This window comes from Mustela lutreola, chromosome 5, assembly GCF_030435805.1.
Source record: "Mustela lutreola isolate mMusLut2 chromosome 5, mMusLut2.pri, whole genome shotgun sequence".
In the NCBI taxonomy this organism is placed as follows: Eukaryota; Metazoa; Chordata; class Mammalia; order Carnivora; family Mustelidae; genus Mustela; species Mustela lutreola.
The window spans coordinates 38,548,026-38,571,451 of NC_081294.1; the positions used below are offsets into that span (position 1 = coordinate 38,548,026).

General features: G+C 37.5%; 1 protein-coding gene across 2 annotated transcripts in view; it reads left to right on the forward strand.

Moving 5' to 3' along the window:
- Nucleotides 1–23,426, forward strand: part of ITGA1 (integrin subunit alpha 1) — a 176,813-nt gene that overhangs the window by 54,838 nt on the left and 98,549 nt on the right. For both annotated transcript variants that reach the window (XM_059173952.1, XM_059173951.1), the window contains one exon: nt 440–560. In XM_059173952.1, the coding sequence (XP_059029935.1) occupies nt 440–560 (121 nt within the window). The remainder of the gene's footprint in view (nt 1–439; nt 561–23,426) is intronic.

The following is a 23,426-nucleotide window of genomic DNA, read 5'->3' on the forward strand; positions in this document are numbered from 1 at the left end:
CCCTCCTGAGGATTTAAATGGTGATTCTTGCATCCTTCATAGTCAAAACAGGAAAATGAAGTTGTTTACATTGCATTAGTGGCCATGATTCACTGTAGGGCTCATTATTGGAAAGCTATCTGTAACCACATTAGGCATATCCAAGCACGAGTTTCTGCCAGGTCTCTCTCTCTCAGATTCTGAAGTCATTAACTCTGGGAATTGTACAGCTACTAAATTTCTATAGGGTTTTGTTTGAATATTAGTATTTGTATTCTTCAGTTGTCATTTGCAGTCAATAATATAATTAATACCATAAATCTTTCTTGCAGTTCTCATTTTTTGAGTATTACTGCTTTTTATAACAAGAGCACAATTTTTAGGCATGCCTTCCAGAATTCAAAACATGATGGAATCTTAGTTAACTCTGTGTAACTGGACTTTGTTTTCCCTCTTAAAGTGGTTCTAGGCTTCTGCGTATCATTCAATGTGGATGTGAAAAATTCAATGACTTTCAGCGGCCCGGTGGAGGACATGTTTGGATATACTGTTCAACAGTATGAAAATGAAGAAGGAAAATGGTAAGCCAGTTGATTTTGTTGTGTTGTCATTTAGTTTTTTTACAAGGTAATGGAAAATATTATTTGGTTACAGTTTGTTTTATGAATGAGACTTCAACAGAATGAATCATGCATGGTAGAAAATGCAGTCTAATCATTTGGTAATGGAAACTGACAGTGTTAAAAAAAAAAAAAAAAAAAAAAAAGGAAAATTCCTTGGCAGTACTCAAGGAAGTGGTTAGTGATTTCTGTTGAAGCCCCTGTTGACCTCAAGAAGGTCCTTGTCCAAAATAGTCATTGCTCTGCAATTGTTATTCTGGCAAGAGTTCTTTAATTGTTCTCACTCCAGAGTAGTTGAATGTCAGCTGGAAGAATTGGGAGGCAAATGAGATGCTATCTTGAAAGGGTTAATATCACTTCCATAAGATATTATTGGGCTTATATTTTTGGTGATTTACTGACCTACTGAGTTTGGTTTACTGTTTATAATGAACCTTACTGAATTTCTTTTATACACTTACAAGCCCATTAGTAATGATTCACTTCACTTCAGGCATGATTTTTTAAAAATATTTGACTTGTTGAAAGTTACACAAAATTAATATTAAAGCTCTTTTACTTTATATTTAACATAATTTTAGTGACTTTTTTTTTTTAATTTTAATAAATTTTTTTATTTTTTATAAACATATATTTTTATCCCCAGGGGTACAGGTCTGTGAATCACCAGGTTTACACACTTCACAGCACTCACCAAAACACATACCCTCCCCAATGTCCATAATACCACCCCCTTCTCCCAAACCCCCTCCCCCCAACAACCCTCAGTTTGTTTTGTGAGATTAAGAGTCACTTATGGTTTGTCTCCCTCCCAATCCCATCTTCTTTCATTTATTCTTCTCGTACCCACTTAAGCCCCCATGTTGCATCACCACTTCCTCATATCAGGGAGATCATATGATAGTTGTCTTTCTCCGCCTGACTTATTTCGCTAAGCATGATACGCTCTAGTTCCATCCATGTTGTCGCAAATGGCAAGATTTCATTTCTTTTGATGGCTGCATAGTATTCCATTGTGTATATATACCACATCTTCTTGATCCATTCATCTGTTGATGAACATCTAGGTTCTTTCCATAGTTTGGCTATTGTGGACATTGCTGCTATAAACATTCGAGTACACGTGCCCCTTTGGATCACTACGTTTGTATCTTTAGGGTAAATGCCCAATAGTGCAATTGCTGGGTCATAGGGCAGTTCTATTTTCAACATTTTGAGGAACCTCCATGCTGTTTTCCAGAGAGGTTGCACCAGCTTGCATTCCCACCAACAGTGTAGGAGGGTTCCCCTTTCTCCGCATCCTCGCCAGCATCTGTCATTTCCTGACTTGTTGATTTTAGCCATTCTGACTGGTGTGAGGTGATATCGCATTGTGGTTTTGACTTGTATTTCCTGATGCCGAGTGATATGGAGCACTTTTTCATGTGTCTGTTGGCCATCTGGATGTCTTCTTTGCAGAAATGTCTGCTCATGTCCTCTGCCCATTTCTTGATTGGATTATTTGTTCTTTGGGTGTTGAGTTTGCTAAGTTCTTTATAGATTCTGGATACTAGTCCTTTATCTGATATGTCGTTTGCAAATATCTTCTCCCATTCTGTCAGTTGTCTTTTGATTTTGTGAACTGTTTCCTTTGCTGTGCAAAAGCTTTTGATCTTGATGAAATCCCAATAGTTCATTTTTGCCCTTGCTTCCCTTGCCTTTGGCGTTGTTCCTAGGAAAATGTTGCTGCGGCTGAGGTCAAAGAGGTTGCTGCCTGTGTTCTCCTCAAGGATTTTGATGGATTCCTTTCTCACATTGAGGTCCTTCATCCATTTGAGTCTATTTTTGTGTGTGGTGTAAGGAAATGGTCCAATTTCATTTTTCTGCATGTGGCTGTCCAATTTTCCCAGCACCATTTATTGAAGAGGCTGTCTTTTTTCCACTGGATTTTCTTTCCTGCTTTGTCGAAGATTAGTTGACCATAGAGTTGAGAGTCTATTTCTGGGCTCTCTATTCTGTTCCATTGATCTATGGGTCTGTTTTTGTGCCAGTACCATGCTGTTTTGATGATGACAGCTTTGTAATAGAGCTTGAGGTCCGGGATTGTGATGCCACCAACGTTGGCTTTCTTTTTCAATATCCCTTTAGCTATTCGAGGTCTTTTCTGGTTCCATATAAATTTTAGAATTATTTGTTCCATTTCTTTGAAAAAGATGGATGGTACTTTGATAGGAATTGCATTAAATGTGTAGATTGCTTTAGGTAGCATAGACATTTTCACAATATTTATTCTTCCAATCCAGGAGCATGGAACATTTTTCCATTTCTTTGTGTCTTCCTCAATTTCTTTCATGAGTACTTTATAGTTTTCTGAGTATAGATTCTGTGTCTCTTTGGTTAGGTTTATTCCTAGGTATCTTATGGTTTTGGGTGCAATTGTAAATGGGATTGACTCCTTAATTTCCCTTTCTTCTGTCTTGCTGTTGGTGTAGAGAAATGCAACTGATTTCTGTGCATTGATTTTATATCCTGACACTTTACTGAATTCCTGTATAAGTTCTAGCAGTTTTGGAGTGGAGTCTTTTGGGTTTTCCACATATAGTATCATATCATCTGCGAAGAGTGATAATTTGACTTCTTCTTTGCCGATTTGGATGCCTTTAATTTCCTTTTGTTGTCTGATTGCTGAGGCTAGGACCTCTAGTACTATGTTGAATAGCAGTGGTGATAATGGACATCCCTGCCGTGTTCCTGACCTTAGTGGAAAAGCTTTCAGTTTTTCTCCATTGAGAATGATATTTGCGGTGGGTTTTTCATAGATGGCTTTGATGATATTGAGGTATGTGCCCTCTATCCCTACACTTTGAAGAGTTTTGATCAGGAAGGGATGCTGTACTTTGTCAAATGCTTTTTCAGCATCTATTGAGAGTATCATATGGTTCTTGTTCTTACTTTTATTGATGTGTTGTATCACATTGACTGATTTGCGGATGTTGAACCAACCATGCAGCCCTGGAATAAATCCCACTTGGTCGTGGTGAATAATCTTTTTAATGTACTGTTGAATCCTATTGGCTAGTATTTTGTTGAGTATTTTCGCATCTGTGTTCATCAAGGATATTGGTCTATAGCTCTCTTTTTTGGTGGGATCCTTGTCTGGTTTGGGGATCAAGGTGATGCTGGCCTCATAAAATGAGTTTGGAAGTTTTCCTTCCATTTCTATTTTTTGGAACAGTTTTAGGAGAATAGGAATTAGTTCTTCTTTAAATGTTTGGTAGAATTCCCCCGGGAAGCCGTCTGGCCCTGGGCTTTTGTTTGTTTGGAGATTTTTAATGACTGTTTCAATCTCCTTACTGGTTATGGGTCTGTTCAGGCTTTCTATTTCTTCCTGGTTCAGTTGTGGTAGTTTATATGTTTCTAGGAATGCATCCATTTCTTCCAGATTGTCAAATTTATTGCCGTAGAGTTGCTCATAGTATGTTCTTATAATAGTTTGTATTTCTTTGGTGTTAGTTGTGATCTCTCCTCTTTCATTCATGATTTTATTTATTTGGGTCCTTTCTCTTTTCTTTTTGATAAGTCTGGCCAGGGGTTTATCAATTTTATTAATTCTTTCAAAGAACCAGCTCCTACTTTCGTTGATTTGTTCTATTGTTTTTTTGGTTTTTATTTCATTGATTTCTGCTCTGATCTTTATGATTTCTCTTCTCCTGCTAGGCTTAGGGTTTCTTTCTTGTTCTTTCTCCAGCTCCTTTAGGTGTAGGGTTAGATTGTGTACCTGAGACCTTTCTTGTTTCTTGAGAAAGGCTTGTACCGCTATATATTTTCCTCTCAGGACTGCCTTTGTTGTGTCCCACAGGTTTTGAACCGTTGTATTTTCATTATCATTTGTTTCCATGATTTTTTTCAATTCTTCTTTAATTTCCCGGTTGACCCATTCATTCTTTAGAAGGATACTGTTTAGTCTCCATGTATTTTGGTTCTTTTCAAACTTCCTTTTGTGGTTGAGTTCTAGCTTTAGAGCAGTGACCTTTTTTATTAGGAAAAAAAGGAACAAGAATTTGTTAAAATTTGCTTCAGTTTAATAACTTAAACTAAACTATTCTTGCAACTAAAAGAATAAATAAAAAGGGATCTATGCCTCCTAGGACAACAATAATCCATCACTCTACTATATTGCACAAATGAAAAAATATGGATTTTTTGACTTTTCACTCTATCTTTTAGACTTAATTTGATCATAATCCCCCCAAAATGATCAATAGTAAAAATTTGAGTTCTCACATTTTCTGTGTAAACATATTATATCCTGTACAAACTAGATTTTGTGGAGGTGTTTCACTGTCTCTTTACAAATATTTTAGATGATCCTAATAATCTAATAATAGCAAATGAGTTCTGTATTCTTTGTCCTACCAATCTATACTCTCACTTACTACCCCGCCTGACCCCATTTAAGGTTAAACACGTGAAGTCATTACTCTAGATACCAGTTTTATTCTTTTAGGCATTATGCCTGCAATTCAGGGAGCTCTGCCTCTCAGAGACTAATGTGAGTGGACCAAGTATAAGCTGTATGTAATAAACTGAAACTTAGTTGGTCACCTGGGTAGCTCAGTCAGTTAAGCAGTCAACTATTGATTCCGGCTCAGGGCTGTGGGATCAAGCCCCATGTGGAACTCTGAGTTGGGCTCTGCGACGGGCCTGGAACCTGCTAAGGATTCTCTCTGCTAGGGATTTGCTCCTCCCCCCCTCTCTTCCCTCATCATTGACTGATGAATGGATAAAGAAGATGGGGGGGGTGTATATGTACACACACACGCACACACAAACACACAATAGAATATTACTCAGCCATCAAAAGAATAAAAAAGAATGAAATCTTGCCATTTGCAACAACGGAGAGATCTAGAGTATATTATGTTAAGTGAAATAAGTCAGAGAAAGACAAATACCATATGATTTCACTCATATATGGAATTTAAGAAACAAAACAGATGAACATAAGTGAAATTAAAAAAAAAAAAAAAAAGAGGGAAGTGGGCAAACCATAAGAGCCTCTTAACTATAGCAAACAAACTGAGGGTTGCTGAAGGGGAAGTGGGCAAGGAATGGGCTAAATGTGTGGTAGGCATTAAGGAGAACGATTTGATGAGCTCTAGGTGTTATATATAAGTGATGAATAACTCAATTCTGCCCCTGAAACTAACATTATGCTATATGTTAACTAATTAAATTTAAATTAGAACTTGAAATATTACAAAAAGTGCTAATCAGTATAGCATAGACTATAAATTTAATAGGAATTAAAAGAAGGAGGAATTGACTCGATGCTTGAACTGAGTCTTGAAAGATGACTTAATTTTTAATAAGAAAAAAAGTAATGCTGCTCCAATCTGGGAAGCCACATAAGCAAGGGCATAGATTTGAGAAGTGAGTGTGTTGGTAAGCAAACAAGACTGACATAGGGAAGATAGAGGACAAAGGGTAATGGCAGACCTGAGAAGCCAGACAAAGGAACTTGGACCTAAGTAGAGGGCATTGAGAACCACTGTAAGTGTGGAAATTACATAGAGATGGGATTGGAGAAAAAAGTGCCTGAAATCTGGGGAATCTAAAGGAAAGCAAAACTAGTAATCTGTTGCTTAAGAGATGAGATCCCAGGCTAGATTAGAGAGAACTGGAATAAAAGAAAAGTGCATCCAAGATAAATTTAGATGAGTCATTAAGGCTTGGTGGAAGTTTGGAAATGTCAAATGGAGATGTAGGAGGAGTCAAACATAGTCCAGAATTTTTACACTGGATCATTGGAAAATAGGTAGCCATTCAGAGAGAAATACATAGGAAAGAAAAATAAGTTTTTTCACGAAGTTGGTAAATATGGCTTTAAACAGCTTGAGTAATGTCTGGATAGTTGGAAACCCTAAATGGAATACAGCTAAGAGGGAGAAGTTAATATATTAGTGGAGATATTTAGAGGGCAAAGACTGGTTTTGGTTCCCACTTGCAATCCTGTGCATTGTCCAACATTTAACACCGGGCCTTAAACATAATACATGTTCAGTGATTATTTGTTGGCTGAACATAAGTGAATCTAATTTAACTCCCTGTTATCATTAGTGAAAAAACAATCACACACACACAAGTAATGTTAAAAATGGCTCTCCTATGACTGTTATCAAAAACACAAAAGATAAGTGTTGGCGAGAATGTGGAAAAAAGGAAACGTTTGTGCACTGTTGGTGGGAATGAAAATTGGTGCAGTCACTATGGAAAAAGTCTAGAGGTTCCTCAGAAAATTAAAAATAGAACCACCATATGATCCAGCATCCCATGTCTGGTTAATATTCAAAATAATTGGAATCAGGATCTTGAAAAGGTACCTGCACCCCCATATTGACTACAACATTATTTGCAACAACCAGGATTTGAGAGGAATCTAAATGTCCATTGACTGATGACTAGATTTTAAAAATGTGTCATATTCATCCAGTTGAATATTATGGAGCCTGAAGAAAAGAAGGAAAGAACCTGGAGTACATTTTGCTAAGTGAGATTAGCCAGACACAGGAGAAATACTATATGATCTCACTTATATAAGGAGTCTAAAATAGTCAAACTCATAGAAGCAGCGTGCAGAATGGTGGCTACCAGGAGCTGGGAGGAGGGAAAATAAGAAAGTATTAGTCAATAGGATAAAGTTTTAGTTATGCAAGTACTAGAGATTTACTATACAGCATACTGCCTGTAGTTAACAATACTGTATTGTATACTTGAAAATTTACTAATAAGGTAGATCTTATTCAAGTAATTATGCCTATCTAATAAAGCCTTACTAAAAACTCCAGACACTGAGGCTTGAGTGAACTTCCTCCACACTGGTGATCTGGAAGAATGTTGTGTCCCGAGGACACAGAAATTTCACATTCGGGATCCTCCCAGACCTTATACTAGGGTCTCTTTTGGGGAACTCATCTTAATTTGTATCCTATTATAATTAACTAAAATCAGAAGTATTTTAAAAAAGAAGGTAGGTCTTATGTTAAGTGTTCTTATCCTGAAATAATAATAATAACTAAAGAGGGTTGGAGGAAACCTGTGGAAGCAATATATATGTTTATGGCATAGACTGTGGTGATGCTTTAACATAGACTGTGGTATACTTGTCTCCAAACTCATCAAACTGTATATATTAAGTATGTACAACTCTTAATATGTCAATCATATTTCAATAAAGTATTTGGTTTTGCTTTTGCTTTTGCTTTTTTATAGTGACTTCCACAGGGAACTGTAACTACTTAGGGCCAGAGCTGAAACTAGATCTCATGTCTCTCCACTCCCAGTCTGGTGCTTTTTTTTTTTTTTTTTTAATTAGAACTATATTAAGAAGTAAATGCCAATAATTACTATCTTTGCAGTTTTAGACTTTTCTTGTTAATATACATGTGAGAATTTGTGAACATTTGAATGTATAAGGAGGTCAGATAATTTAATTCCATTCTGGCATTCCATATTTAAAATGATTTTATATAATAAGTGTGAAAAATCAGAACAACAAAAGTGAATTTAAAAGTAAACAAACCACAAAAATCTAAATGTCCAAATGCTTAAGGATGGTTTGGTAGCAGCATATTGTTCTAAAGAGATCCAGCCACTGGTGATGCAAAATAAACTTTAGAAACATGTTTGGATATTCTGTAAGTGTTTATAAAATCAGATAGGATGCAGACTTACTTTAAGAAATGGACTATGGAATAATTGACATACTTGAGAGAACATGGATTTTGTTACTCAGTTTTTCTCCAGAGGTGGGTACCTTTATAAATCATATTTACTGCTCAGGTTTTGGAAGCTCATCAACCTCAGATTTTTTAAAAAAAAAATCAACCTGACCCATATTACATCTTGGCTGAAGTTTGCCTCAAGAAGGAGGCAAGACTACACTTGGTCCGTTACAAGTGTAGTCTGTGCATTTGAAAAACATTACTTTAATTCTTTGGAAATAATTAAAAGTTAACCAAAAAAGTCAGCCTTTTGTCCCCTTTACCTTTCAAAAGTTTACTATGAAGTGTAATTTACTTTATATACTTGGCTCAGAAACCACATGTTTTCTCAGTATCAGAACACATTATACCTCTGATTAAGATCAGCCGTTGTTCGTTATGACTAGCATGAACTGAAACATCCAAGTAACTGCAATGTGGTTCAGAAAAATTCACAAAGAACACAATTAGTTTAATAATTTTGCTTTGAAGAGAAGAAACTTAAATGTGCTCAGCATTGCACAAGCTTTCCAGATCTAGTGGTAATCACCAGTACGGCAAACTGTCCACCAAGTGGGAAAATACGTGTTGTTGTCTCGGAGCTTTCCACTCTGTGGCTCCTTTGCTTCACTCCTTTAATATGTGCATCAACCCTTTTAACTGCTGTTCCAGCAGCCATTCATTCAGTGACTTCAGTGGGCCTGCCTCTCAAGGTAGGTTTTCATGATGCAGATACCTTCCTAGTCAATCCTCTGCCCAATATATTTCAAAATATGTTGGCTTCCTGGCCTTTCCCCTAGAGGACCCTGCTTTATGCCAAGTAAGGTTTATCAGTGAACTAATGTGACTGATGATCACTTTCCAATGTATGTGTGTTTTAAGTAAGGCCTATTCAAGCTTGGGGTAAAAAGACTTTTCAAATGTTCTATCACATTTTCTCTTATAATTTTAATATAATATTTATTTTCCATTGTTTATAATATCTTTTGAAGTTGAAATTTCATTCTTGCTACACTTGTCCTTTCTTTGGTGCACCTCATTTTCACCCCTAAACCTTTCACGACTGAAAGTAATACAACTAATGAGGCCACTATGTAACCTCATTCTCCAAAATGACCAAACACTCCATTCATTAAGGAAAAAAAAAAAAAAAAAAAAAAAAGGCTGGCTAGCAGGGGTGTTTGGCGCTCTGATAGTGATTTTGGCGTGGACATGAAAAAAAGAGTTAGGTGAAAAGAGTGTTTGTGAAATAGTATAAATATGAGACAATAATCTCTAGAAAACTACATTTTTCAGAGGAAAAAAACATAAGAATATTTTCCTCAAATAAGTAAAATAATGGTTATGATGACAAGAATGACTATTATGAACGGCAAACTTTTCTCAGGTTACTAAATTCTATTATAACTAGAGTTTTTTCATGAGAACAGAGTATAGCATGAACTTTTAAAATAAGTGAATAAGAATCAGAATTAGTCACTTTAGAATGGATGTAGTAAAAATTATTTCTCTCACTTTAATGATCTTTGAGTTCATCAGGTGTTTCTCTAGAGATCAATAATGAAATCCAGAACATTCTTTAATCCTCATACTCTGCACACAGATCATTGCAATAGTGCCATAGAAAAAGCAAAAATTGAATAGAGATAAAATGCAATGAGCTAAAGCAAACTTGCACTAAAATTTGAAATAATAGTTTTCCATATTTCATGACACAAAGTGTCTTGGGTCTTCACAGTGACCATATGGGTTTGAGCAGATATCATTGTTACCATCCTCATTTTCTAGACCGGAAACTGGGACTCAGAGAATGAACTGCCAAGAGTTCAATATAGCAAGTATGTGTCAGGGCCAGGACATGGAACACCAGCCTTCTGACTTTCAGCCAATTCTGTCCTGTAACAAGGACTCTCTGGTACCATGACCTGTGGAAATGCCACCTGTTTCATACCAAAGGCATATATGGCATTCTTCTAAAGCAAAACATTCAACCTCTAAAATGGAAAAGAAAACTTCACAATTAGGACCACTTAGTTGGTCACAGGAGTCATAAATTCCCAGTTCTTATTCAGATTCTTAGGGCATTTGATATAATCATTAATTCATTCACTTAGTAAATGCTTACTGAATACCTCTTTTGTTTCGGGCACTGTTATAGGCCTTAAGGGTATATGAGCGAACAAAATAGATAAAAATTCCGGCTATTGTGAAGGTTATATTCTACTGGGGAAGAAGGGAACAAAAACATAAATAATAAATGCAATAAACAGGTAGGTTATATCATATGTCAGAATGTGATAAGGATATGCGGAAAAAAAACAGGATTGATAGAATTCTGAAGATTCTTGAAATTCCATAAAGACTATGCTGATACTCGTCTAAGATCTTATTATTTTTATGCATCTGGGGAAAAGTGAGACTTACTTCAGATTAAGTAGTAAATATATGTACTTTTCAGAGCTGCAAGCTTGATGTCAGAAAAATAGCTCCTAGGAAAACACATAAAATCATTTTAGATCCTATTCCCAAAAACCCATTTTTTACCACTCATTCCAGCTCTCGTGCTCCCTGTCTCGAGCCTGGCCTACTCCCCTACCATATTCTGAGCTCTCACACCCCAGTACTTGTTTATCCAGAATACACAATGGGCCATGACTCCAGTTTCTATTTCAGGTTCTTTCCAGTGAGCGCCATACTATAGGGGCTTTCTGTTGCCCTAGAAATCGAATATAAACTACAGAGCCTTTCCTTTAAAGTCAGCTGCGTGCCACTCTCAACCTTCTTGCTCCAGTGTATACAGAAGATCTACACTGTGTTCCCACCACCTGGGCCTTCTCTTCACCCTTGTTTTCAGCACTTGCTCTCCTACTTTCCACTTTGCCTGGGCTGCCCACGATCTCTCTCCTCTCCTGTTCACAATTCACAACAACTTTACCAATAACATGCCACCCAGAACTCGTTTTCCATCAATTATCTGAGTTTTTCCCTCGTTAATGTGCTCTAAACAAATCAGTACTCTTCCACACACTTATAACTTGTCTATTTGGATGAAGGGTCTTTGGAGGCCTATGTTGCATCTGCAGTGGAAACAACTTTCAAAACATCCCTGACCTCCATTTTGCCTGAGGGGCTGTCTGATTGGTTCACATAGGCCCTGTCAGTTTAAATCTATATTAAATCTCCCCAAGCCCACCAGCTGACTCCCTCTCTCCCTAAATCTCATGAGATGGCAATTGCTACTATTTTCAGAGAAGGAAGGAAGGAAGTTAAGGAAAGAAGGCGGGGAGGGGCCCTAGATTAAAACTTTATCCTCCCTTCCTGTTTCAGTTAGCTCTTGGTATATAACAAATCATCTCAGAACTTAGTGAGCTCAAACAATACTGCTTATTATTTTTCAAGAATTTGAGGATTGCCTAGGTGTTCCCCTGTTAACTGGGGAACTGCATGAATGCTCATCTGGTACCTCAGTTGGGACTGGAGGGTCTAAGATGGTTTAACTCACATGCCTGGCATTTCATGCTGTTGACACAAGCACTGCTTCTCCCCATGTGGCCTCTCATCCTCCATGAGTCTAGACTGGGTTTCTTCACAGCATGTACTCTCAGATTTCCGAAAGAGTGAAGTGGAATCTGTAATGCATTTTTTTAAATTATTGAAGTAGAGTTGACATACAATGTTACATTAACTTCAGGTGTACAATGTATTGATTTGACAATTCTATACATTACTCAAGCCTCAGGAGTCACAGCCCCATTTCTGCTGCCTTCTATTTATCAAGTAAGTCCCTGTTTGACAGTAGGAAATACAGATTCTGTCTTAGGGAAGGACAGTGAAGGACAATGTCATATTATAAAGAATATGAAAAATTTCCAAGTCATCTACACTGGTTTCAAACCTCTGAATATTGAGGCACCCAGATCCCTGCCTAGGGAATCAGTGACCTTTCCTCGTGTCTAAGACAAATTTTTCCTTCTGGATTCACCCCTTCTACCAGCTCAGGGGCTCTGCCCTCTCTTCTGTAATAGCCTTTCTTATATTACTAGTTCTTTCTCAACATCATTTTTCAATGTATGCATGCCTTCTATAATAACATTAAACTCACTTCAAACACTTGATGGTTTGCCGGGGGGGAAAAAAAGCCCACACATGTTGACATGGCCCATCTCCCTCATTTTTAGCCAAACGTCTTGAAAATGTCTGCCCTTTACTCATGGGTCCCATTTTTTATATTTTTTCTGCTTTGGCTTTTGTGATACCACTGTTTCCTGATTCTCTCTCTCCTTCTCTGGACACTCCTATCAGTTTTCTTTTTTTGCTCATTAAAATCTTGTGTGTTTTTTTTCCTAAAACTCTTTTTACTGTGTACTCTCCTAAGGCGGTAGTACTTATGCTTGGGGCCTCAACCATACTCAAATATGTTCCACGTGCTTTCTGAGATGGCCACCAGCAAGACTGAGCCCAGAGGCCGGTAGAAATAACATATTATCTGGCTAAAATTAACAAGTCAGGAAATGACAGATGCTGGCGAGGATGTGGAGAAAGGGGGACCCTCATACACTGTTGGTGGGAATGCAAACTGATGCAACCACTCTGGAAAACAGCATGGAGTTTCCTCAGAAAGTTGAAAACAGAGCTACCCTATGACCCAGCAATTGCACTACTGGGTATTTACCCTACAGATACAAATGGAGAGATCCAAAGGAGTAAGTGCGCCCGAATGTTTATAGCAGCAATGTCCACAATAGCCAAACTATGGGAAGAACCTAGATGTCCATCAACAGATGAATGGATAAAGAAGAGGTGGTATATATATACAATGGAATACTATGCAGCCATCAAAAGAAATGAAATCTTGCCATTTGCGATGACATGGATGGAACTAGAGGATATTATGCTTAGGGAAATAAGTCAATCAGAGAAAGACAACTATCATATGATCTCCCTGATATGAGGAAGTGGAGATGCAACGTGGGGGGTTTGGGGGGATAGGAAAAGAATAAATGAAACAAGATGGGATTGGGAGGGAGACAAACCATAAAAGCCTCTTAATCTCACAAAACAAACTGAGGGTTGCTGCGGGAGGGGGATCGGAAGAGGGTGGTGAGGTTATGGACATTGGGGAATGTATGTGTTATGGTGAGTGCTGTGAAGTCTGTAAACCTGGCGATTCACAGACCTGTACCCCTGGGGCTAATAATACATTATATGTTTATAAAAAAATAAAAATAAATTTTAAAAATAAAAAAATAAAGACTAGATATAGTAAAAAAGAAGGAAAGAAAGAAAGAAAGAAAAAAGAAAGAAAGAAAGAAAGAAAGAAAGAAAGAAAGAAAGAACGAACCTATTATCAATGCACTCTACTGGCTTCTCTTCTCTCTATCATTTTCCCCACCCCCACCTTTCTGTGGGCTTAGAATTGCCTCCCCAAAATCTACCTACACCGAAGTCTGCTTTTGAGAGAACTCAAAGTAAGACAGCTTATATTCTACTTATAGAATTGGTTCTCCCTTCTCCACTTCCTAAATTCAAGTCCTGTTTTCTTGTCTGGGTCTAGAAACTCTCACCTTCACTCTCTGAGTCTAGTTTGCCCCTTTCCCAGTTTATTCACAGCACAGCAAGCAGATAAGCTCCACACAGGTTTTGATCATTAAAAGCATGCGTGGTTCCCAACTCTCCCCTCCATATGATAAACCCAAAGTTCTCAAACCAGACTCTAGGAATGTTCATGATCTGGACACTGTTTGGCTTGATAGGCTCTACTTCTACTCCAGCTATGCTGAGCTACTTGAACTCACCAAAGGAGCTGTTTCTTCCTGCTCCTAAGATCTTGCAGATGTTGCACCAAGTTTTTACCTATCCAGTATTGTAATGGTCCATTTATAGTTCTGCTTCCCCCCTAGGTTTTAAGTTACCTAGAAAAATTCTTTTAATTCGTATCCCTAGGACCTAGTGTACATGCTGGGCCTGCAAAATGTTCTTAATAAACATTTTTCAATCTGACTAGCCTCAATTTAAATATTTTTCATAATAGTGGGCTCACTACTTTTCTCTAAACTCTCTTAACTATTAATTTAATCAATCACATTATAAAAAGCCTTGAAAATATTGGGGAAAGAACACTAACCATAATTTCCTTAATATAATTTTTTTATGAACTCCCTCTTAATCTATGTTTTACATAGATATAGTAGTTCCATCTTACAGATGAAGAAACTAAGGCACAGAGGGTAAGTGACTTGTCCTAAATCATATAGCTGAGTAAGTGACAAAGCCATGATTTGAATGCATGAAGTCTGGCACCAAAGGTCATGCTGTGTTTAATGGAGAGGATTAAATTACTTATATGGAAAGCGCTTATACAGTATATGGGAGAAGGTATAGATTTAATTAAGTGCTAGCTGTTGTTGTCATTGCTATTGTGAGGAGTACATTCAATGTAATTTGGTATCATTCTCTTCAAATTGTCACAGGTTTTCACTAAATGAGGCAGACTTTTACTTTGAATTAGATCATAAATGATTTTAATATCACCACACAATCTCATTAACTATTATTTTTAATGATTGCAATACTCTATAGAATAGCCCTGTGATACTTAGTCTTGCTGTTGATTATATATTTTTTATTTTTTATATTATATATAACACTATGAGCATTATTTTTATACATTAAGCTTTTTCTCTTAATTTAGGCCACTTTTTTAGGATAGATTTCCAGAAGTAAGAATTATGCATTAAAAGGTTTAAACATTTTTATGGTTATTTATGCATATCAAAGATGGCTTTACAAAAGCATTATATCATAGCTATATTTTAAGGATCCTGTTCAACAATTCAATATTTGCATGTTATAAAACATTTTCATTACTACTTCCTTTACCCAAAGAATTTGCACCAAAAAATCCCATTTCTTTTCATTATAAGAGACTTTCAAATATTTAGATTTCTTTTTTTTAAGATTTTATTCATTTATTTGACAGAGAGAGAGATCACAAGTAGGCAGAGAGGCAGGCAGAGAGAGAGGGGAAGCAGGCTCCCCGCTGAGCAGAGAGTCCTATGCAGGCCTCCATCCCAGGACTCTGAGATCATGACCTGAGCCGAAGGCAGAGACTTAACCCACTGAGCCACCCAGGTGCCCCTAGACTTCTTTTTAAATACATGCCTTCAACACCTACACTCCTGTGGAACCTCTCAAATTTCCCTCAGATTATATACATATATATTTATGCTAAGCATCCCCAACTTTCCCTCAAGTATCTCTGGTCTGACAAAATTACCAGACACTTAGCCATCTGAGTCATAACTTCTAAATACATCCCATTGTGCCTATGTCCCCCTTAATTTGGAGATTACAGACATGGTCTGACAGTGCAAAGCACAGAGGGGTGATCACTTTCCTGACCAGGGCATCTATTTCCAGCAATGCAGTCTGAGGTCACATTAGCATTTTTGATACTAAAATACGTTGGCTCATGTTTACTTGTTATGGACAAATCCCCCATGTCTTTTTTACATGAACTCCTATTAAGATAGGTTGCCCACATCCTGTATTCATGTAGATAATAGTATGCAGCTAAGTGAAGTTATTTACATAGTTTCATATTAAGTTTTAACTAGTTTATTAAGTTTCTTATTCCAGAATGTTGAGAAACTTCTGACTGCCCAAATAGATATATTGATTTACTTGATGCATAACCTTATGCCTTCTGTATCTTCACAAAAGTCATAAACAAAGATACAGGCTAAGACAATCCCAAGTACATTCTTATGGCACATAATTAAAGTCCTTTGGTTGATAGTAATCAGCATTTGTATATAGCTTTTGAGCCAGCAGTGAATCAGCAGCTGTGAATCAACCATAGTGCCTTAACACTCAACCACATTCATCTACCCTATTCCTGAAGATATCACAGGAAACTTTGTTAAATGGCTTCCTTGGACTGAAATAAATCATGACCACAATGTGTCTTGGGTCTTCACAGTGACCATATGGGTTTGAGCAGATATCATTGTTACCATCCTCATTTTCTAGACCGGAAACTGGGACTCAGAGAATATACTGCCAAGAGTTCAATATAGCAAGTATGTGTCAGGGCCAGGACATGGAACACCAGCCTTCTGACTTTCAGCCAATTCTGTCCTGTAACAACAAGGACTCTCTGGTACCATGACCTGTGGAAATGCCACCTGTTTCATACCAAAGGCACATATGGCGTTCTTCTAAAGCAAAACATTCCACCTCTAAAATGGAAAAGAAAACTTCACAATTAGGACCTCTTAGTTGGTCACAGGAGTCATAAATTCCCAGTTCTTATTCAGATTCTTAGGGCATTTGATATAATCATTAATTCATTCACTTAGTAAATGCTTACTGAATACCTCTTTTGTTTCGGGCACTGTTATAGGCCTTAAGGGTATATGAGCGAACAAAATAGATAAAAATTCCGGCTATTGTGAAGGTTATATTCTACTGGCGAAGAAGGGAACAAAAACATGAATAATAAATGCAATAAACAGGTAGGCTATATCATTAGTCAGAATGTGATAAGGATATGAGAAAAAAAAAGGGATTGATAGAATTCTGAAGATTCCTGAAATTCCATAAAGACTATGCTGATACTCTTCTAAGATCTTATTATTTTTATGCATCTGGGGAAAAGTGAGACTTACTTCAGATTAAGTAGTAAATATATGTACTTTTCAGAGCTGCAAGCTTGATGTCAGAAAAATTGCTCCTAGGAAAACACATAAAATCATTTTAGATCCTATTCCCGAAAACCCATTTTTTACCACTCATTCCAGCTCTTGTGCTCCCTGTCTCGCGCCTGGCCTACTCCCCTACCATATTCTGAGCTCTCACACCTCAGTGCTTGTTTATCCAGACTACACAATGGGCCATGACTCCAGTTTCTATTTCAGGTTCTTTCCAGTGAGAGCCATATTATAGGGGCTTTCTGTTGCCCTAGAAATCGAATATAAACTACAGAGCCTTTCCTTTAAAGTCAGCTGCGTGCCACTCTCAACCTTCTTACTCCAGTGTATACAGATCTACACTGTGCTCCCACCACCTGGGCCTTCTCTTCACCCTTGTTTTCAGCACTTGTTCTCCTACTTTCCACTTTGCCTGGGCTGCCCACGATCTCTCTCCTTTCCTGTTCACAATTCACAACAACTTTACCAATAACATGCCACCCAGAACTCGTTTTCCATCAATTATCTGAGTTTTTCCCTCGTTAATGTGCTCTAAACAAATCAGTACTCTTCCACACACTTATAACTTGTCTATTTGGATGAAGGGTCTTTGGAGGCCTATGTTGCATCTGCAGTGGAAACAACTTTCAAAACATCTCTGACCTCCTTTTTGCCTGAGGGGCTGTCTGATTGGTTCACATAGGCCCTGTCAGTTTAAATCTATATTAAATCTCCCCAAGCCCACCAGCTGACTCCCTCTCTCCCTAAATCTCATGAGATGGCAATTGCTACTATTTTCAGAGAAGGAAGGAAGGAAGTTAAGGAAAGAAGGGGGGAGGGGCCCTAGATTAAAACTTTATCATCCCTTGGGCGCCTGGGTGGCTCAGTGGGTTAAGCTGCTGCCTTTGGCTCAGGTCATGATCTCAGGGTCCTGGGATCGAACCCGCATCGGGCTCTCTGCTCAGCGGGGAGCCTGCTTCCCTCTCTCTCTCTCTACCTGCCTCTCCATCTACTTGTGATTTCTCTCTGTCAAATAAATAAATAAAATTTAAAAAAAAAAAAAAAAAAACTTTATCCTCCCTTCCTGTTTCAGGTAGCTCTTGGTATATAACAAATCATCTCAGAACTTAGTGAGCTCAAACAATACTGTTTATTATTTCTCAAGAATTTGAGGATTGCCTAGGTGTTCCCCTGTTAACTGGGGAACTGCATGAATGCTCATCTGGTACCTCAGTTGGGACTGGAGGGTCTAAGATGGTTTAACTCACATGCCTGGCATTTCATGCTGTTGACACAAGCACTGCTTCTCCCCATGTGGCCTCTCATCCTCCATGAGTCTAGACTGGGTTTCTTCACAGCATGTACTCTCAGATTTCCGAAAGAGTGAAGTGGAATCTGTAATGCATTTTTTTAAATTATTGAAGTAGAGTTGACATACAATGTTACATTAACTTCAGGTGTACAATGTATTGATTTGACAATTCTATACATTACTCAAGCCTCAGGAGTCACAGCCCCATTTCTGCTGCCTTCTATTTATCAAGTAAGTCCCTGTTTGACAGTAGGAAATACAGATTCTGTCTTAGGGAAGGACAGTGAAGGACAATGTCATATTATAAAGAATATGAAAAATTTCCAAGTCATCTACACTGGTTTCAAACCTCTGAATATTGAGGCACCCAGATCCCTGCCTAGGGAATCAGTGACCTTTCCTCGTGTCTAAGACAAATTTTTCCTTCTGGATTCACCCCTTCTACCAGCTCAGGGGCTCTGCCCTCTCTTCTGTAATAGCCTTTCTTATATTACTAGTTCTTTCTCAGCATCATTTTTCAATGTATGCATGCCTTCTATAATAATATTAAACTCACTTCAAACACTTGATGGTTTGCCTGCGGGGGAAAAAAAGCCCACACATGTTGACATGGCCCATCTCCCTCATTTTTAGCCAAACGTCTTGAAAATGTCTGCCCTTTACTCATGGGTCCCATTTTTTATATTTTTTCTGCTTTGGCTTTTGTGATACCACTGTTTCCTGATTCTCTCTCTCCTTCTCTGGACACTCCTATCAATTTTCTTCCTTTGCTCATTAAAATCTTGTGTTGTTTTTTTTTTTTTTCCCCTATAAGTCTGTTTTTACTGTGTACTCTCCGAAGGCGGTAGTACTTATGCTTGGGGCCTCAACCATGCTCAGATATGTTCCACGTGCTTTCTGAGATGGCCACCAGCAAGACTGAGCCCAGAGGCCGGTAGAAATAACATATTATCTGGTTAAAATTAGCAAGTCAGGAAATGACAGATGCTGGCGAGGATGTGGAGAAAGGGGGACCCTCATACACTGTTGGTGGGAATGCAAACTGATGCAACCACTCTGGAAAACAGCATGGAGTTTCCTCAGAAAGTTGAAAACAGAGCTACCCTATGACCCAGCAATTGCACTACTGGGTATTTACCCTACAGATACAAATGGAGAGATCCAAAGGAGTAAGTGCGCCCGAATGTTTATAGCAGCAATGTCCACAATAGCCAAACTATGGGAAGAACCTAGATGTCCATCAACAGATGAATGGATAAAGAAGAGGTGGTATATATATACAATGGAATACTATGCCATCAAAAGAAATGAAATCTTGCCATTTGCGATGACATGGATGAAACTAGAGGATATTATGCTTAGGGAAATAAGTCAATCAGAGAAAGACAACTATCATATGATCTCCCTGATATGAGGAAGTGGAGATGCAACGTGGGGGGTTTGGGGGGATAGGAAAAGAATAAATGAAACAAGATGGGATTGGGAGGGAGACGAACCATAAAAGCCTCTTAATCTCACAAAACAAACTGAGGGTTGCTGGGGGAGGGGGATCAGAAGAGGGTGGTGAGGTTATGGACATTGGGGAAGGTATGTGCTATGGTGAATGTTGTGAAGTGTGTAAACCTGGCCTTTCACAGACCTGTACGCCTGGAGCTAATAATACATTATATGTTTATAAAAAAAATAAAAATAAATTTAAAAAATAAAAAAATAAAGACTAGGTATAGTAAAAAAGAAGGAAAGAAAGAAAGAAAGAAAGAAAGAAAGAAAGAAAGAACGAACCTATTATCAATGCACTCTACTGGCTTCTCTTCTCTCTACCTTTTTCCCCACCCTCACCTTTGTGTGGGCTTAGAATTGCCTCCCCAAAATCTACCTACACTGAAGTCTTTGCTTTTGAGAGTACTCAAAGTAAGACAGCTTATATTCTACTTATAGAATTGGTTCTCCCTTCTTCTCCACTTCCTAAATTCAGGTCCTGTTTTCTTGTCTAGATCTAGAAACTCTCACCTTCACTCTCTGAGTCTAGTTTGCCCCTTTCCCTGTTGATTCATAGCACTGCAAGCAGATAAACTCCACACAGCTTTTGATCATTAAAAGCATGCATGATTCCCAACTCTCCCCTCCATGTGATAAACCCAAAGTTCTCAAACCAGACTCTAGGAATGTTCATGATCTGGACACTGTTTGGCTTGATAGGCTCTACTTCTACTCCAGCTATGCTGAGCTACTTGAACTCACCAAAGGAGCTGTTTCTTCCTGCTCCTAAGATCTTGCAGATGTTGCACCAAGTTTTTACCTATCCAGTATTGTAATGGTCCATTTATAGTTCTGCTTCCCCCCTAGGTTTTAAGCAACCTAGGAAAATTCTATTAATTCGTATCCCTAGGACCTAGTGTACATGCTGGGCCTGCAAAATGTTCTTAATAAACATTTTTCAATCTGACTAGCCTCAACTTAAATATTTTTCATAATAGTGGGCTCACTACTTTTCTCTAAACTCTCTTAACTATTAATTTAATTTAATCAATCACATTATAAAAAGCCTTGAAAATATTGGGGAAAGAACACTAACCATAATTTCCTTAATATAATTTTTTTATGAACTCCCTCTTAATCTATGTTTTACATAGATATAGTAGTTCCATCTTACAGATGAAGAAACTAAGGCACAGAGGGTAAGTGACTTGTCCTAAATCATATAGCTGAGTAAGTGACAAAGCCATGATTTGAATGCATGAAGTCTGGCACCAAAGGTCATGCTGTGTTTAATGGAGAGGATTAAATTACTTATATGGAAAGCGCTTATACAGTATATGGGAGAAGGTATAGATTTAATTAAGTGCTAGCTGTTGTTGTCATTGCTATTGTGAGGAGTACATTCAATGTAATTTGGTATCATTCTCTTTGAATTGTCACAGGTTTTCACTAAATGAGGCAGACTTTTACTTTGAATTAGATTCATAAATGATTTTAATATCACCACACAATCTCATTAACTATTATTTTTAATGATTGCAGTACTCTATAGAATAGCCCTGTGATACTTAGTTCTTGCTGTTGATTATATATTTTTTATTTTTTATATTATATATAACACTATGAGCATTATTTTTATACATTAAGCTTTTTCTCTTAATTTAGGCCACTTTTTTAGGATAGATTTCCAGAAGTAAGAATTATGCATTAAAAGGTTTAAGCATTTTTATGGTTATTTATGATATCAAAATGGCTTTACAAAAGCATTATATCATAGCTATATTTTAAGGATCCTGTTCAACAATTCAATATTTGCATGTTATAAAACATTTTCATTACTACTTACTTTACCCAAAGAATTTCCACCAAAAAATCCCATTTCTTTTCATCATAAGAGACTTTCAAATATTTAGGTTTCTTTTTTTTTTTTTAAGATTTTATTCATTTATTTGACAGAGAGAGAGATCACAAGTAGGCAAAGAGGCAGGCAGAGAGAGAGGGGAAGCAGGCTCCCTGCTGAGCAGAGAGTCCTATGCAGGCCTCCATCCCAGGACCCTGAGATCATGACCTGAGCCGAAGGCAGAGACTTAACCCACTGAGCCACCCAGGTGCCCCTAGACTTCTTTTTAAATACATGCCTTCAACACCTACACTCCTGTGGAACCTCTCAACTTTCCTTCAGATTATATACATATATATTTATGCTAAGCATCCCCAACTTTCCCTCAAGTATCTCTGGTCTGACAAAATTACCAGACACTTAGCCATCTGAGTCATAACTTCTAAATACATCCCATTGTGCCTATATCCCCCTTAATTTGGAGATTACAGACATGGTCTGACAGTGCAAAGCACAGAGGGGTGATCACTTTCCTTGACCAGGGCATCTTATTTCCAGCAATGCAGTCTGAGGTCACATTAGCATTTTTGATACTAAAATACACTGTTGGCTCATGTTTACTTGTTATGGACAAGTCCCCCATGTCTTTTTTACATGAACTCCTATTAAATCAGGTTGCCCACATCCTGTATTCATGTAGATAATAGTACGCAGCTAAGTGAAGTTATTTACATAGTTTCATATTAAGTTTTAACTAGTTTATTAAGTTTCTTATTCCAGAATGTTGAGAAACTTCTGACTGCCCAAATAGATATATTGATTTACTTGATGCATAACCTTATGCCTTCCGTATCGTCACAAAAGTCATAAACAAAGATACAGGCTAAGACAATCTCAAGTACATTCTTATGGCACATAATTAAAGTCCTTTGGTTGATAGTAATCAGCATTTGTATATAGCTTCTGAGCCAGCAGTCAATCAGCAGCTGTGAATCGACCCTAGTGCCTTAACACTCAACCACATTCATCTACCCTATTCCTGAAGATATCACAGGAAACTTTGTTAAATCGCTTCCTTGGACTGAAATAAATCATGACTATATTTCTTCATTAATTATTATTAAAATGATTCTATAATTCTGTCCAAAAAGACAGTAAATGATTTTAACCTGGGCCCACAACTATCCTTATTTTCTAAGTGCTTACAAACTAGTATATACTGATATTAAATCTTATGATAATCAAATGTTTATATTTGCTAATTTCTCTATGAATTATCAGTTCATAGGAAAAGTCATTTATACTTCCATGTATGTTTTCTAAACTAACACAGCAGCAGGCTTAAAAGTAATTACTATTTTAGCCCCCAATTAAAATATATAATAAAGTAATATATAATACAATAAATAAAACATACTGATATCTCTCCTCTATATATCTTAAGGTTTTTTAAACATTTTTTTTAAAGATTTTATTTATTTGTTTGACAGACAGAGATCACAAGTAGGCAGAGAGGCAGGCAGAGAGAGAGGAGGAAGCAGGCTCCCTGCAAAGCAGAGAGCCCGATGTGGGGCTCGATCCCAGGACCCTGGGATCATGATCTGAGCCGAAGGCAGAGGCTTTAACCCACTGAGCCACCCAGGCACTCCTCTTAAGGTTTTTTAATACAAATCAACCTGCAATTTGAAGATACTCAGCTTATTTTTAATAACATTACATTAATAACAGAGGGTAAAAATCTGATTATGTCTATGAGAATTACTG